This window comes from Bombina bombina, chromosome 7 (genome assembly GCF_027579735.1).
Source record: "Bombina bombina isolate aBomBom1 chromosome 7, aBomBom1.pri, whole genome shotgun sequence".
Classification (NCBI taxonomy): Eukaryota; Metazoa; Chordata; class Amphibia; order Anura; family Bombinatoridae; genus Bombina; species Bombina bombina.
In genome coordinates, this window is record NC_069505.1 from 172,794,252 (window position 1) to 172,812,794 (window position 18,543).

General features: G+C 37.5%; 1 protein-coding gene across 4 annotated transcripts in view; it reads left to right on the forward strand.

Moving 5' to 3' along the window:
• The window catches only part of TCP11L1 (t-complex 11 like 1), a 91,740-nt gene that overhangs the window by 60,475 nt on the left and 12,722 nt on the right, over window positions 1-18,543 (forward strand). For all 4 annotated transcript variants that reach the window (XM_053720414.1, XM_053720412.1, XM_053720413.1 and 1 more), the window contains 2 exons: window positions 4,418-4,590; window positions 6,371-6,552. In XM_053720414.1, coding sequence (XP_053576389.1) covers window positions 4,418-4,590; window positions 6,371-6,552 — 355 coding nt within the window. The remainder of the gene's footprint in view (window positions 1-4,417; window positions 4,591-6,370; window positions 6,553-18,543) is intronic.

Consider the following 18,543-nt stretch of genomic DNA (forward strand, 5'->3'; position numbering starts at 1 on the left):
CGCATTTCAATGTGATATAGATTCATTTTTGCAATACACTTAGCAAAAATGCTTCTAGTAAAAGTTATTAATGTTGTTCTGCGGCATATGCACATATGCTGTGAGGCCCGTGCACTAGTATTTAAACACCACACCTCCTTCAGCTCTCTGAGGTTGAATACTGGTGTACGGACCCTTACAGGTTTTGTGTGTATGCCACAAAAAAAAACTAATATATTTTACTAGAAGCATTGTTGCTAATGTAAGTGTGTTGCAAAAATTATTTTATATCAAATTGAAATGCATTTGTGCACATTTCAATTTTGACCTTTCTATCCCTTTAAAGTGATAGTAAAGTCCAAATTAAACTTTCATTTTACTTTTATCATCAAATTTGCTATTTTCTCTTGTTATTCTTAGTTGAAAGCTAAACCTAGGTAGGCTCATATGCTAATTCCTAAACCCTTGAAGACTGCCTCTTATGTAAATGCATTTGACAGTTTTTCACAGCTAGAGGGCGTTAGTTCATGTGTTTATATAGATAACATAGTGCTCATGCACGTGAAGTTATTTAAGTGTCAGCACTAATTACCTGTAATGCAAGTCTGTCAAAAGATCTGAGATAAGGAGGCTGTCTGCAGAAGCTTAGATACAAGGTAATTACAGAGGTAAAAAGTATATTTCTATAACAGCGTTGGTTATGCAAAACTGGGGAATAATAAATAAATTATCTATCTTTGTAAACAATAACATTTTGGGTGTTTACTATCCCTTTAAGCATAACGTCTACAGGCATATTGAATTAACCCCTTAACGACCCGCGCCATACCCTGGGCTTCTCTCTACTGCGATCTTGCTCAAAATAGCGAGATTGCACTATTTCTGCATGCCCCACGAGTGGGGCACTGCAGAAATAGATTTGCAGAGTTACCAATGTGCATCGGACAGCGGTGGTGCCGATCGTTGGTGGGTGGGAGCGTAAGGAGGGAGGCCCATCGCTGGAGGAGGCGGGAGGAGGGCGGGAGAGGGTGGTACCGCTCGGCCACGCTACAGGGAAAACAAAACAAAAAAAACTGCGTTATTGAGGGGAAAGGAGGGAGTAGGTGCAATGAGGGGGAACCCATGTGGGATCCATTAATAGAAAGAGATCTGGGAGGGGGAGGGGGGAGTGTATTGAGGGGGAACAGCTAAACTACAGAAAAAATGGGACTTTAATTTTTTTTATTTTTTTTAAAAATGCCTATTTTGCAGCAAACTGGGTACTCGCAGACAGCTTCCAGTACCTAAGATGGTGGCAAATAGGTAGAGGGGGAGGGTTAGAGAGCTTTTTTTGGGGGGGGGAGATCAGGGAGGTTGGGGGGAACCTACACTGCAGCAAATATATTTTTAAAAAAGAATTATAAAAAAAAAAAAAAAAAAAAAGGCTTTTATTTTCATACTGGCAGACTTTCTGCCAGTACTTAAGATGGCGGTGACAATTGTAAGGTGGGGGAGGGAATAGAGCTGTTTGAGGGGGGTCAGCGAGGGATCAGGGGGTGAGATGTGTCAGGTGGGAGGCTGATCTCTACACTAAAGCTAAAATTAACCCTACAAGCTACCAAATTAACCCCTTCACTGCTGGGCATAATACAAGTGTGGTGTGCAGCAGCATTTAGCAGCCTTCTAATTACCAAAAAGCAATGCCAAAGCCATATATGTCTGCTATTTCTGAACAAAGGGGATCCCAGAGAAGCATTTACAACCATTTGTGCCATAATTGCACAAGCTGTTTGTAAATAATTTCAGTGAGAAACCTAAAATTGTGAAAAATTTAACATTTTTTTATTTGATCGCATTTGGCGATGAAATTGTGGCATGAAATATACTAAAATGGTTCTAGATCAATTCTTTGGGTTGTTTACTAAAAAAAATATATATAGTTTTGATAGGTAAATATAAAAAAAGGCTCTATTTCTGTTTAAATGTAGTGATGGCAAAAATGTTCTGGTCTTTTAGGGAATTTTTTGTCTAAAATACCTGGTCCTTAAGGGGTTAAAACAAATCTGCAGTTTTCTACAGATGTATAGATATAGAACTATACATTTTATCTTTTTTTTTATTTTATTAGCCAAAATTGGAAAATATTGCTGCAAAATCATTAACAGCTGTTTACTTTTGTTTAACCCAGATTCTATCGAAAAAGAAAATATGGGTTAGCTAAAGCTATTTTTTATTGTGGCTCCATATTTAAAGGGACAGTAAATACTAAATACATGCTAGTCATTATGATGGCAAAATAACCAGTGTTTTGCAGTTCTTTATTTGATCATCTCTGCTGACACTAATTAGGGGCAGAAATGTGTCAGGATTAAAGGGACATTCTGGTCATAATTCCAAATGCACATAGATTATTACATTTGTGAAAAGAAACATATTTACAATATACAGTACATGTATTAACAAAAATGTTTATAGCAAAAGTAATCCCTGTTTTAGAGTTAGCATTTGTCTCTGCATGTGAAACATAGCTAGATATTCTCAGTGCACCAGCATTTTAAATGCTGCAGCTGCGCAGGGAGCCAGTGGGGCTTGTATCAGGTCAGCAATTATATAACTTGTCATTACCAGATGAAATGAGCACCTAAGACTTTCTAACTTGTTTAAAATGCTGGTGCAAGGAGAATACTTAAGTAAACTCGTGAAACATCTATGACGTTTACTAAAAGCTTTTTTGCTAATAAAAAAAAATGCTTCTATTAAAAATTGTGAATTACAGTTTTGGCTGAAATGACCCTTAAAGTGACACTGAAGACAATTTTTTTCTTTCATTATTCAGATAGAGCATACAATTTTAAGCAACTTTCTAATTTACTCCTATTATCAATTTTTATTTGTTCTCTTGCTATCTTTATTTGAAAAAGAAGGCATCTAAGCTTTTTTATTGGTTAAGAACTCCGGACAGCACTTTTTTATTGGTGGATGAATTTATCCACCAATCAGCAAGAACAAACCAGGTTGTTAACCAAAAATGGGCCGGTATCTAAACTTACATTCTTGCATTTCAAATAAAGATATCAAGAGAATGAAGAAAATTTGATAATAGGAATAAATTAGAAAGTTGCTTAAAATTTCATGATCTACCTGAATCACGAAAGAAAAAAATTGGCTTCAGTGTCCCTTTAAGTTTGAGAAGCCTGCTATGTGCCCCTCCAGTTGTCGGAATTTATTTTCAGACTTAAAGGGCCATAATACCCAAATGTTTAAACACTTGAAAGTGATGCAGCATAGCTGTAAAAAGCTGATTAGAAAATATCACCTGACCATCTCTATGTAAAAAAGAAAGATATTTTACCTCAAAAGTTCCTCAGTAGCCACCTCCCATTGTAAAGGATTTCTAAGCAGCATATTAGTATGTCTGTCCCGGGACAACTGAAAGGATGAGCTTCGTGAACTCTCATATTATTTCACCAATCAGGTAAAGGAAGCTTACTATGAAATCTCATGAGAGTTAAGTCAAATCTCATGAGATCACAGTAAGAGTTCATGACCTCAGCACTGCTGATGCTGATTGGCTGCTGTTCATTTCTTCATTTTTTTAATTTTTTTACCTGCAGCTGGGAGCAGCTGAGTATAACTTTTTACACAGAACTTACTCTGCTGAGCTGAGGAAATTGTGAGGTAAAATATCTTCCTTTTTTACATAGAGATACTCAGGTGATATTTTCCTGTCAGCTTTTTACAGTTATATTGCATCCGTTTCAAGTGATTTAGCATATGAGTATTATGTCCCTTTAAAGGGATATTCCGGTCAAAATTTAAATGCACAAATATGAATTATATATTTGAATAGAACATATTTGCAATATACATGTATTGACAAAGATGCTTCTAATAAACGTTATCACTGTTTTTGTGTTAACATTTTTCTCTGCACATGCATGTGAAGCATAACTAGCTATTCTCAGTGCACCAGCATTTTAAATGCTGCAGCTGCTCAGAGCACCAGTGGGGATTTTATCATGTCAGGCATTAACAAATTGAGTCATTACCATATGGTACAAGCATCTTAGGCTCTCTGAGCAAGTGGTGTGTTTCGAATGCTGGTGCATGGTGCATACTTAAATACACTTATGAAACAGCTATATCTTTTGTTAGAAGCATTTTTGCTAATACATGTATATTACAAAAATGCTTCTATTCAAAACTAAAATGCATCCATAGGGATTCCAGCTTTGGCTGTATTGTGCCTTTAAATTACCAGGAAACGAGGCAGAATAAAGAATAACCGTATACTGCAAAGTTGTTTTATGATATGTTATTAAACACTTTATATTAAAATATCAGTGTTTACTGTCCCTTTAAAAGCCTATTAGCTTATTAGTTTGCTGCTGACATCAGATAGGGACAGTGTCACAATGTCTAATGTCCCTCTGCTAGATCTAAACATTACTTGTTCTAGATTCTCTTCAAGTTGTCACAGAGTGGCTTCAAGAGGCAGCGAACAACCTGCTAATGTCTAAGGACCCTGTATGCGAGGAGGCGGCTGCGGCACCCAGGTGCTCAGATTCTGTTTTAAACCGTGCCTATATGCAACTGCTTAAATGGGATCACACGCACCGACTCTTCCCAGAGGTAATCAACTCTTATCAGCCTCACAACACACAAACAACTGTCTCTGAGGCTCTACCAGTGGGAATTTGTATTGTGATGGGGATGGTGTAGGAACTGTATACTCAAATGTTTTTTTTTATATCAAATTCTGGTATATTTATATCTGACACTCCAGCAATGCAGTATAGTTATTGGTTAATATGGTACAGAAGACTCTGTATTTATCCATAATTGGCTGCAATAAAGGAAATAAGATAAACAGCATTCAAAGGGCTTTTCTAGGGGTGTGTCCCAGGACTGCAACACAATGCATGTTTTTCTAGCAAAATGACAGCTTTTTATTTTTTTTTTGTGTGCAGTTCTGTTGCAAATCAATAAAGAATTTCTAAAATAAATTTTTACAAAAAATGACATTAATATCTCTTTTAGCACCACACAGCAAAATGTTTGTGTACAAAATAAATAGTAAATAAATTAAACTCTTATTTTGTTTGCAAAACGTGCATGTTTTGCAGCCCAGGAACAAACCCATTTAGAAGCTTCTTGCATTTTTTTTTTTTTTACTCTTACTATGGAACCCAAATATTTTCTTTTATGATTTAGACGGAGCATAGAACTTTAAACAACTTTCCAATTTTACATCTATTGTTAGATTTGCTTTATTCTCTTGGTATCCTACATGGTTAAGGGTTAATTGTGGTGTGGGATTTGGATGGATCCCTCTAATATACACTTAAAGTGACACACAAAATCAAATAAGAAAATGCTCTAATGCATTAGAATACTTTTCTTATTACACTATTGCTTACCTATTAGTATGTGTTTAGCTCCCCCAAATAGCCAGCTTTGGAGAGATAATGTGCTGCCAATACGAAGCTGAACGTGGGCCTGTGTGCCGACCACAAGCGACACATGTGTACCTATCACTTGTCTGTCTCCAGCTCAGGAGCAGAAGTGTGTAACTTACTCCTGTTTGTGGGGTGCATATTTATGTATGCATGTATCAATAAGCAATTATACAGTAAGAAAATGGACTAACGCAGTTTTATGTCCCTTTATAGTGCTGTTAAAGTGATGGTAAACGATGCGCATACTTCTATACATAAATCAATACCCATCAGTATAAATATGCTAACCTAAAACTTTTTTTTTTTTTTTAAATATCTTTTATAATTTAAATAATTTACATTTAATCACCTGTCGGTCAAATATCATCCCTCTGCCTTCTGTGAATTATCAGGCTTCAGTGATGTGACATACAGAGTGGGGTGTACTGCCCTGCACGTCATTATAGGGTGGAGATTACGAAATTATTGGACAGTTCTATCTGTTAGAAAAGATAGTTGCTCGCATGCGTGTATAGCGCTATCTACTTTTTCATAACGTTCAGCTTGTCGGATGACCTGCAATTTGATTGGCTAGTAAAGAAAAGTACTTTTGAGTGGGGCCAGAGGGGGAACAATGCAGAAAACATACTACCAAACGATATTGTGAATCATAGAAGGTAAAAAATATTAATAATCTTTTTTTTTAAATTTGCTTTTAATTGGCACTTAGTAGTTTATAATTGTTTACCATCACTTTAACTATGTAATACAGTGTCTCAATTCATTCTGTGGGGCATTTACACTTGATCTCTCCGCATTGTACCCTGTCTTGTGATGTAAAGAAACAGATTGTGATACTGCAGTTAAACATTGCAACGCAATTTAACTCTATCTCAGTGTTATTTTAATATTAGCCATCTGCTATTATAAGGTTATAAAAAAGGGTTCATTTGTATTATCTTTTGTGTCCTTAGACCCTGTTAATGGACCAAGTTCGCTTTCAAGAGATGGAAATGGAACTGACCCAACTCACTATTGTAGGGACTCTGCTCTTGATAACTCACAATTCTGCAAGTTCTGCTCTGTCTGGCCTTCCTGGGTTCCCTGATCGGATGAAATCTCTCATTCGAATACTGCTGGAGGGAGTGGGGTTTCCGTAAGTAGACTGATAAAATAAATAATAAATTATGTAATGTATTTCTATTAAAAGGACAGTCAAGTGCAAAACACTTTTATGATTCAAATAGGGAATGTAATTTTAAACAACTTTCCAATTTACTTTTATCACCAATTTTGCTTTGTTCTCTTGGGCCCATATTTATCAAGCTCCGTATGGAGCTTGAAGGGCCGTGTTTCTGGCGAGTCTTCAGACTCGCCAGAAACAGCAGTTATGAAGCAGCGGTCTAAAGACCGCTGCTCCATAACCCTGTCTGCCTGCTCTGAGCAGGCAGACAGGAATCGTCGGAAATCAACCCGATCGAGTACGATCGGGTTGATTGACACCTCCCTGCTGGCGGCCGATTGGCCGCGTGTCAGCAGGGGGCGGCGTTGCACCAGCAGCTCTTGTGAGCTGCTGGTGCAATGTTAAATGAGGAGAGCGTATTGCTCTCCGCATTTAGCGAGGTCTTGCGGACCTGATCCGTACTGTTGGATCAGGTCCGCAAGACCTTTGATAAATAGGGGCCTTGGTATTCTTAGTTGAAAGCTAAACCTAGGAGGTTCATATGCTAATTTCTTAGACCTTGAAGGCCACCTCTGCATTTAACAGTTTTTCACCACTAGAGGGCGTTAGCTCATGTGTTTCATATAGATAACATTGAGCTCATGCACATGAATTTACAGAGGAGTGAGCACTGATTGGCTAAAATGCAAGTCTGTCAAAAGAACTGAAATAAGTGGGCAGTCTGTAGAATAGCTTTTATTGCAGCATTTTTTTTATTTTAGTTTCAAACTGCCTAATTGCCTGAAAGCGAGCTTCTTTGATGTAGCTGAACACGTTTTGGTTTGTCAGCTCTGGATCATCTTTTAATGGCAGTCCATCTAAGGCATAAAAAGTTATTAACATGTGTTTAACATGGAAATAAAATCCTTGCTATGTTTTATCGCCAGGGAAACCAAGCAGTATTAAAGGGATAAACTGATGCAAAACTGATATGCTTTATTTTGGTAGAGAATGTAATCTGAAGTACAGGCCGTGTAAGACTGGAGCTTCCTAACCTCTCCGCCTCCTCAGATGCTTCTGGAATGATTGACATGTCTTCTCTTGCATCAATTGGTTGAGTGAGGACAGGGGGAAAGGCTAAACAAGGACATTCTTGTGCAATGATAACTGCAGGTTAAATGCAGGTGGACAGGTTCCCTGACTGGGATATTTGTCCCCACACACATTAATAAATGGGGCACTATGTGTTTTAATTCCTCCAAAATGGTTAAACACATAGGTAGTTGTTTGAGTAAATTGTGATTCAACACAAGATGATTTGTATATTGCTATGCATGGCTTGCAAACTCCTTACCATAACTGTATTTTTTCCCTATAATTCCTATTCAAGAACATCATTTAAACATGAAACAAAAGAAAAGAAAGAAAATCTGTTTAATGTAAACTTGGTACTAATACTGCAGTATCCGTTGTGTGTTTCCTACTAATGCTTATTGGGTAATAGGCAGATGCTGCTAATGGTTATTATATACTAGAAACAAAAAACAAAGCAGAGCGCTATAATTAGAGATATCACACAGAAGTATAAAGTCCCCAAACGAAAAATCTCTGGGGGGATCCTGTATATAAATGTTTATGAAAAGTACTTGTTAGCCGAGGGTGTTTCGGTAAGTTCTATTCATTCAATAGACAGTCTTGTTGTACAGAAAATCTTCATACTGTGTTCTCAGTTGTACAGAAAATCTGCATACTGTGTTCTCAGTGGTGCAGCTACAGTTGAACCGGACACACTCAGTGTTGGATGTAAAGGAAAGAAAACAAAGAGCCAGTATTATTTTAAATCATAAAACACGCACATCTGCTAAAGAATGCACGTGCAAGAAACATTAGTTGAAACGGCTTATCTGATTCACTGGCGTGACAGTCTCTAGTACAAACACGGCGTCCTCGCAACTTCTCTCCCTATGCTGCCTGCAGCTGGAGAGACAGTCGTCCCGATCGATGCGTTGCTGTTACTTCTAGATGTTTAGCTGAGTCGCTGAGCTTATTAAAATATACCAATCCTCTTGGTCGGTGTAAAAAGGAAACGGAACGCTACTCCGCACACCTGCCAATTTACTTCTGGTATCTAATTTATTTTGTTCTCTTGGTATCCTTTGTTGACAAAGATCCCTAGGTAGGCTTGGGAGTTGCTTATTGGTGGCTGCACATATATGCATCATATCATTGTGTCACCCAATGATTTCAGCTAGCTCCCAGTAATGCATTGCTGCTTCTTCAACAAATGATACCAAGAGCATGAAGCAAATTATATAACAGAAGTAAACCGGAAAAAAGTTTAAAATTGTATTCTCTATCTGAATCATAACGGAAAAAGTTTGTGTTTCATGTCCCTTTAAAAAAAAAAAAATACCTAGATAGGCATATAGGGGCTCAGAACAGCAAACATGTCTGTAGCACTCTATTGCAACAGTGTTTGCAACATTGTATGACATTTTTATAAACATTGCTGAAAACAATTTTACTATATCCTGGGTTTACTCTCCAACAAAAGGAAGCAGATTTGATCAAATAAGTGCATTGGATTTTTTTCATTAAAGGGACATTCCGGTCAAAATTTAAATGCACATAGATGAATTACATGTTTGAATAGAAACATATTTGCGATATACATATATTAGCAAAAATGCTTCTAGTTAAAGTTATCACTGTTTTAGGGTTAACATTTTTCTCTGCACGTGCATGTGAGGCATAGCTAGATATTCTCAGTGCACCAGCATTTTGTGTACTACAGCTGCTCAGAGTGCCAGTGGGGCTTGTATCATGTCAGCAATTAACAATTTGAGTTATTACCAGATGGCCCAAGCACCTTAGGCTCTCTAAGCAAGTGCTGTGTTTAAAATGCTAGTGCACGGTGCATACTTAAATACACATTTGAAACAGCTATAACTTTTATTAGAAGCAGTTTTGCTAGCACATTTATATTATAAAAATGCTTAAATTCAAAACTGAAATGCATCCATGTGGATTTCAGTTTTGGCTGGAATGTCCCTTTAAGTTACATGCTTGATCTAAACCATGTTTAATTTTGACTTTACTGTCCCTTTTAATTTAAATACCTATTAACTCACATTTTATCAGGCAAAAAAATAAATATATATATCACTATGTTAAAATGCTGGCGTTTTATATTAAGGATAGGGAAAATGTGAGTACAAATTTCCTTTAAATTCAGCACTTGTTCAAGTACATCAGACTGATCACTTTTATAAAAAAGTAGGTGCTACCTCTGTAAGTCTGGGCACCCGTCTGCTAGTACGTATATGGCTATACATGAGAGGACTTGTCATTTGCTGTCATTTGTGTTCTTTTTGCTTCTCTAATTACTTGGAATAACATACCATTAACATTTATAAAAAGTAATTTGTAAATGTTCTAAAACAAGTATAAACACATTCCAGAGAAGCAAGTCACTCTCATTGGTCTCGCTGATTCTTCTTCTTCTTATTATCGGTTATTTGTAGCGCGCCAACAGATTCCACAGCGCTTTTTTAATCTGGTTGCTGCTAGGCACAAGGTCACTTTTATTAGAAACGGCCGTATTATTACACAGGCTAGGAAAAAGTCACCCTAGCTATGTAGCAATTCTGTGTTCAAATCTAGACAGGTATTGCATTGCTGGAAAGTGGGGGTATTTGTATAACACACATATTTCCAGTGAGCAAATAAGGTGGTATAAGGAAGTGTAGAAATGAAGGAGTGACAGATTGGAATATAATCATAAAGTATAAAATTCCATAGGTCATGACACAATAACAAGTTTTTACACCTAACCATTGAGCCGTTCGCTGTGCTTCTCTGGTGGATTACTGGACTGAGTTGGCACCCGAGAGTTCCAATAAACTGTTTAGTTGCTATGGTGCTATGTACGAGTTGGTTCTTGTTTGTCTGGTATAGATGCTAGACGAGTATCCTGTATGCAATAGAGAAGTGCTCAGTTAAACTCGGCAAAACCACTGTACAGAACTGAAATCTCATGTAGAACGAGATATCACCAGTTTGTAGATATCCTGTATTGCTAGTCACCCACCTCTAGACAGGAGTTAGGGGTCATCATTAGGTGGTCTAAGGGGGTTAACAAAAGTTTGCACCCCTCACTAAAATATTTTGTTAAATTCTTGGAGAGGTAAAACATATTATGAAGCATCCAAGGGGATAATTTAAAGTGATGGTAAACTTTAAATGTTTTAATATCAGGTCCAGTATCTAAGCAACATTTTACAAGGGCTTTAATTGATCACATCTAATGAAGATGTGCTGTAACTTACATTGTAATCTACCCATGCCCTTCTAATACCCCGCGCTCTAGACATCTGTTCTCCAATCGGCACTCTAGCTGTATAGCACTTTTGGAGAAGAGTTCAAATCATTAGCTCACCAAATTTTTTTTTTGAAGTGGGTGGCCATAGCACAGGGTATTTGAATTTCAGCGCTACATTAAAAAGTAAGTTATAGCGCATCTTCATTACAACCGATGAATTAAAGTCCATCTAAAATATCACTAACATTCCGGATCTGTTTAAAGTGATGGTAAACTTTCCTGTTTGTATAAAGTGATATAAAATACAAATTTTGTCTTTCATGATTCAGATACAGCATACAATATTAAACAATTTCCAATGTACTTATTTTATTTAATTTGTTTTATTTTCTTGGTATCCTTTGTTGAAGGAGCATCAAAACACAACTGGGAGCTAGTTGAGCACATTAAGTAAGCCAGTAAGAAGTGGCATATCTTGGCAGCCACCAATCAGCAGCTAGCTCCCAGTAGTTCATTGCTGCTTCTCAACCTACCTAGGTTTGATTTTCAACAAAGGATACCAAGAAAACAAAGCAAATTAGATAACAGAAGTGAGGTGGAAAGTTGTTTAAAACTGCATTCTCTTTGAGAGGGACAACTTTTTAATTCATAAAACACAATCTGAAATAAGATCACAAGCTAAGTTTTATAAGCATGGGAATAAATCGGGTAAATTATTAGCTGCTTTAGTTAAGAATATTAATAAACCTCCAGTAATTGATAGAATGCATAATGATGGAACATTTGCCACATCTCCAGAAGAGGTTTTGCAAGTCTTTACCAAATATTATAATCATTTATATTCATAGGAATTTTGGGGAAAGATCAAGAATCCCACCTAATCTTCTGAATTAATCATGAACATGAATGTCCCTATTACTGAAAATGAAATTTAAAAAACTTTCAAAAATTTATCAATTTAAGCACCTGAACCGGATGCAATCCCTAATGAATTTTATAAAATCTTAGTCCAAAATATTATTCCCTATTTGGAAAATCTTTTTAATTACTTTTATATTGAGAATAAACCTATTCCCTCCAATTTTTCTGCATCTATGACCACGTTAATTTTGAAACAAGGAAAAGACCCTACAAAGTCTTTAAGATTTAGACCCATAGTGCTCCTCAATTCCGACTATAAATTACTTACTTTTATTCTTGCTAGCCGTTTACAAACTGTACTACCAAATATCATTCATAAAGATCAGACTGGGTTTATGCATAAAAGAAACTCTGCTGCCAAGATTAGAGAGACATTTTTAACTATTGATTGCTACAATTTTCCTGGGCAGGAAAAAATAACTTCTCATGATCTAACGATCATATCGATCGATGCTGAAAAAGCATTTGTCTCTGTTCATTATGACCATCTGATTTTTTCCCTTCTTAAATTTGGATTCAAAGAAAACTTTTAGATTTGTTCAAATCAGCCAATAGGATGAGAGCTAATGAAATTATATTGACTATTCAAATCAGCCAATAGAATTTCAGTCGCTCTCATCCTATTGGCTGATTTGAACAGCCAATAGGATTTAAGTAGCTCTCATCCTATTGGCTGATTTGAATTTCAAAAATCAAATCAGCCAATAGGAATGCAAGGGACGCCATTTTGAAAAGGCTCCCTTGCATTGAAGATCCAGTGTACGGCAGAGACCGTATGAAGAGGAAGCTCCGCGCTGGATGTCTTCAAGGATGGACCTGCTCTGTGCCGCCTGGATGAAGATAGAAGATCTCGCCGCCTGGATGTCTGGACTTTAAAACTGTGAGTGGATCTTTGGTGGTTAGTGTTAGTTTTTTTTTTTTTTGCAAAATACTTTTGTTTTTTTTTTATAGATTAGGGTGTGGGCTTTATGTAAAAGAGCTGAATGCCCTTTTCAGGGTAGTGTAAAAGAGTTGAATGCCCTTTTAAGGGCAATGCCCATACAAATGCCCTTTTCAGGGCAATGGGTAGCTTAGGTTTTTGTTAGTTAGTTTTTTTATTTTGGAGGGTTGGTTGGGTGCAGTGATGTGAGGTCAGAGGCTGGTGAGGCACTTGACACATTTTTTCTTTCATGATTCAGATAAAGTATGCAGTTTTAAGCAATTTTCTAATTTACTCCTATTATCAATTTGTCTTCATTCTTTTGAGATCTTTATTTGAAAAAGCTGGAATGTAAGCTTAGGAGCAGGACCATTTTTTGGGTAGCGTTTGCTGATCGGCAGCTACATTTAGCTACCAATCACCAAGTGCTTCCCAGGTGTTGAACAAAAATGGGCTGCTTACTAAACTTACATTCCTGCTTTTCAAATAAAGATGCCAAGAAAACAATGAAAAATGTATAAGAGGGTTATATATCCCTTTTAAGGGTTCTGAGAAACATTTGTAAATTAAAAAATGATAAAAATTGGTTCTCCTACCTTACTCCAAAGGGACATTACGGCTACGTTGTTACCCAACAAACTCAATGCGGCAGCTCATCCTGCTTCCAAAAGGCTGAGCTGTAGAGACGGTTCATTCTTTAGTCGGTTCTCTGTAAACAGGCTATGAGCCTTCCAGCCAGGATCAGTGCCTAGTTTGAATAATTGAGCAGGCTCCATTGGCTCAAACACTGACACAGCAATATAACAGTTCACCCCACACATGTATTACCGGTAGAGTCAGACTAGGTGGGGTGGAGCACCGGCGTGGAGGGATCGTTGTATTGTGCATGCGCACTGCGCAGGGAGAGCCACACATCGCTGGTCAAGTTCTCCTGGTGCTGTCAATCACCAGGCGAACAAACATAACCTGCGCTCATTGGCTCTCTACAAACTAAGAGGCCGCATTAGAGATGCCTCTATAAGTAGTTTTTTTAGCGGTGCTGCAGCTACAAACCACCACCGGGTGGCACAGGAGAGCGGCTACTGATATGCTGCAAGATTGCAAAATAGAGAGAAAGCCGAACCCTATGCTACCTCTCTCTATTGCGCAATATAGAGGGGGGGAAATGGGGGGGGGTTATTAAAAAAAAATAATAATTTAAAAATATCCGAAATGGCAGGTGTGGCACTGCCTCACCTGCTTCCTATGACTGCTTGTCCCTAGTTGTGTGGTGGCTTTTACTGTTGTGGGTCTTTTTATTTTTTTTCAGGTAAAAGAGCTGATTTTTTTTAGGGCAATGCCCTACAAAAGGCCCTTTTAAGGGCTATTGGTAGTTTATTGTAGGCTAGGTTTTTATTTTTTATTTTGGGGGGGGCTTTTTTATTTTTATAGGGCTATTAGATTTGGTGTAATTGTTTTTATTTTTGATAATTTCGTTTGTTATTTTTCGTAATTTAGTATTTTTTATTTTTTGTTATTTTAGAATTCAATTTTTTTAGTAGTGTTTTTTTTTAATGTGTAATTTAGTTTTTTTAATTGGTAGTGATTTTAATTTTATTAGAATAGTAATGTTAGGTTAATTGTTAGTTTAAACTTAGTTTTTTAATTTCACAAGTAAGTTTTTATTTATTTTAAGATAGGGATATTGTAAATTTAATTTAAAGTTAAGGGGTTGTTAGATTTAGGGGTTAATAGTTTAATTTAGTTTTTTGCGATGTGGGGGGCTGGCTTTTTAGGGGTTATTAGGTTTATTTAGTGGCGGTGATGTGGGAGGCCAGAGGTTTAGGGGTTAATAACTTTATTTAGTGGCGGCGATGTCGGGGAGCGGCGGAATAGGGGTTAATAGCTTTTATTAGTGGCGGCGATGTCGGGAGCGGCAGATTAGGGGTTAATAACTTTTATTAGTGCCAGCGATGTCAGGTGCGGCAGATTAGGGGTCAATAACTTTATTTTAGTGTCAGCGATGTCGGGTGCGGCAGATTAGGGGTGTTAGACTTAGGGTTTATGTTAGGGTTTTAGGTTTAAACGTAACTTTTTTTCCCCATAGACATCAATGTGGGTGCGTTACAGAGCTTTTCATTCCGCGATTGCAGGTGTCAGTTTTTTCTCTAACACTCTCTCCCCATTGAGGTCTATGGGAAAGCATGCACGAGTACGTCAAAGCAGCCCTTGGATTTTGTGCGGTATGGAGCTTATCGCCACCATATCGCACGCACAAGGCGGCTTTTCTGAAACTTGTAATAGCAGCGCTATGGAGGGTGTTGCGTTCGTTTTGCAAAACTTGTAATCTAGGTGTATGTTCTTTAAGTATTTTTATAACTCTTCATCCAGAGAACTGGCTTAATATACTCCCTGTCCTTGATAGAGTCAAAGAATACATGAAAAACTGGCAAAACTTCCCACTTTCTATATCTGGACGGATAGCTTTGTTTAAAATGGTCGTTTTAACAAAAAAATGTATGTTTTGCAAAACACCCCAGTCTTTTTAAGAGGGAAGGATTTAAGAGATTTAAATGTTTCACTTCGAAGGTTTCTTTGGCAAAATAAGAAATAGAGATTCTCACTTAAAGATCTTTCTACCCAAAAAATTTGATTTGGAGGTTTGGTGCTGCCTGATATTCGATCATATAACTCGGATACTGGTAGATTGGATCTTGAAATTAGATTACTTTACTAATAATGTCCTTGAAAATAATATGACCTACCCATTCTCCCTTGTATCTCTGATACACTGTGGACCTAATATAATTCCTAAGAGTGTAAAACAACTCAAATCCATATATACGCCTATATTAGCTTGGCGTAAGATTCTTGCAACTTTAGCAATTAAGGCTAATATTTCTAAGTTCCAAACTATTCTTGGAAATCCAGAATTCTAACAAGGTACCCAGTCAGCTGTGTTTCGGAGATGGAATAATTTAGGATTAAATAGGATCTCTGTTACTGGAAACAGAAATTCAAGCAGTTAAAACGTTTAATACTTTGAGTTTCGAATTTAACCTCCCAAATAAAGATTTCTTTGCATACTTACAAGTCAGACACTATCGGCTAGATTTAGAGTTTGGCGGCCAAAGGGGTGCGTTAGCTACGCGTGCTTTTTTTCTCCCGCACCTTTTAAATACTGCTGGTATTTAGAGTTCACAGAATGGCTGGGTTTTCAGTGCGTTTGGCTCCAAAAAGGGAGCGTAGAGCATAATTTAACGCCACTGCAACTCTAGATACTAGCGGTGCTTACGGACGCGGCCAGCTTAAAAAACGTGCTCGTGCACGATATCCCCATAGAAAACAATGGGGCTGTTTGAGCTGAAAAAAAACCTGCAAAAAAGCAGCGTTCAGCTCTTAACGCAGCCCCATTGTTTTCTATGGGGAAACACTTCCTACGTCTGCACCTAACACTCTAACATGTACCCCGAGTCTAAACACCCCTAACCTTACACTTATTAACCCCTAATCTGCCGCCCCCGCTATCGCTGACACCTGCATATTATTATTAACCCCTAATCTGCCGCTCCCTACACCGCCGCCAACTACGTTATCCCTATGTACCCCTAATCTGCTGCCCCTAACACCGCCGACCCCTATATTATATTAACCCCTAATCTGCCCCCCACAATTTCGCCGCCAGCTACCTACAATAATTAACCCCTAATCTGCCGATCGGAGCTCACTGCTACTATAATAAATGTATTAACCCCTAAAGCTAAGTCTAACCCTAACACTAACACCCCCCTAAGTTAAATATAATTTTTATCTAACGAAATAAATTAACTCTTATTAAATAAATTATTCCTATTTAAATCTAAATACTTATCTGTAAAATAAACCCTAATATAGCTACAATATAAATTATAATTATATTGTAGCTATTTTAGGATTAATATTTATTTTACAGGCAACTTTGTATTTATTTCAACCAGGTACAATAGCTATTAAATAGTTAATAACTATTTAATAGCTACCTAGTTAAAATAATTACAAAATTACCTGTAAAATAAATCCTAACCTAAGTTACAATTAAACCTAACACTACACTATCAATAAATTAATTAAATAAACTACCTACAATTATCTACAATTAAACCTAACACTACACTATCAATAAATAAATTAAATACAATTCCTACAAATAAATACAATTAAATAAACTAACTAAAGTATAAAAAAGAACTGTTACAAAAAATAAAAAAAATATTTACAAACATTAGAAAAAAATTACAACAATTTTAAACTAATTACACCTACTCTAAGCCCCCTAATAAAATAACAAAGACCCCCAAAATAAAAAATGCCCTACCCTATTCTAAATTACAAAAGTTCAAAGCTCTTTTACCTTACCAGCCCTTAAAAGGGCCCTTTGCGGGGCATACCCCAAAGAATTCAGCTCTTTTGCCTGTAAAAAAAAAAACAATACCCCCCCAACATTACAACCCACCACCCACATACCCCTAATCTAACCCAAACCCCCCTTAAATAAACCTAACACTAAGCCCCTGAAGATCTTCCTACCTTGTCTTCACCATGCCAGGTATCACCGATCATTCCAGGCTCCGAAATCTTCATCCAAGCCCAAGCGGGGGCTAGACATCCATCATCCGGCTGAAGTCTTCTATCAAGCGACGGCTGAAGAAGTCCAGAAGAGGCTCCAAAGTCTTCATCCTATCCGGGAAGAAGAGTAGATCCGGACCGGCAACCATCTTCTTCCAAGCGGCATCTTCTATCTTCATCCAATGACGACCGGCTCCATCTTGAAGACCTCCACCGCGGACCCATCTTCTTCCGACGACTTCCCGACGAATGACGGTTCCTTTAAGGGACGTCATCCAAGATGGCGTCCCTCGAATTCCGATTGGCTGATAGGATTCTATCAGCCAATCGGAATTAAGGTAGGAAAATTCTGATTGGCTGATGGAATCAGCCAATCAGAATCAAGTTCAATCCGATTGGCTGATCCGATCAGCCAATCAGATTGAGCTTGCATTCTATTTAATAGCTATTGTACCTGGTTAAAATAATTACAAAGTTGCCTGTAAAATAAATATTAATCCTAAAATAGCTAAAATATAATTATAATTTATATTGTAGCTATATTAGGATTTATTTTACAGGTAAGTATTTAGATTTAAATAGCAATAATTTATTTAATAAGACTTAATTTATTTCGTTAGATAAAAATTATATTTAACTTAGGGGGGTGTTAGTGTTAGGGTTAGAATTATCTTAAGGGGTTAAACAATTTATTAGAGTAGCGGTGAGCTCCGATCGGCAGATTAGGGGTTAATACTTGAAGTTAGCTGTCGGCGATGTTAGGGAGGGCAGATTAGGGGTTAATACTATTTATTATAGGGTTATTGAGGCGGGAGTGAGGCGGATTAGGGGTTAATACATTTATTATACTAGCGGTGAGCTCCGGTCGGCAGATTAGGGGTTAATTATTGTAGGTAGCTGGCGGCGACGTTGTGGGGGGCAGATTAGGGGTTAGTAAATATAATATAGGGGTCGGCGGTGTTAGGGGCAGCAGATTAGGGGTACATAGGGATAACGTAGTTGGCGGCGGTGTACGGAGCGGCAGATTAGGGGTTAAAAAATTTAAATATAGTGGCGGCGATGTGGGGGGACCTCGGTTTAGGGGTACATAGGTAGTTTATGGGTGTTAGTGTACTTTAGAGCACAGTAGGTAAGAGCTTTATAAACCGGCGTTAGCCCAGAAAGCTTATAACTACTGACTTTTTTCTGCGGCTGGAGTTTTGTCGTTAGATTTCTAACGCTCACTTCAGCCACGACTCTA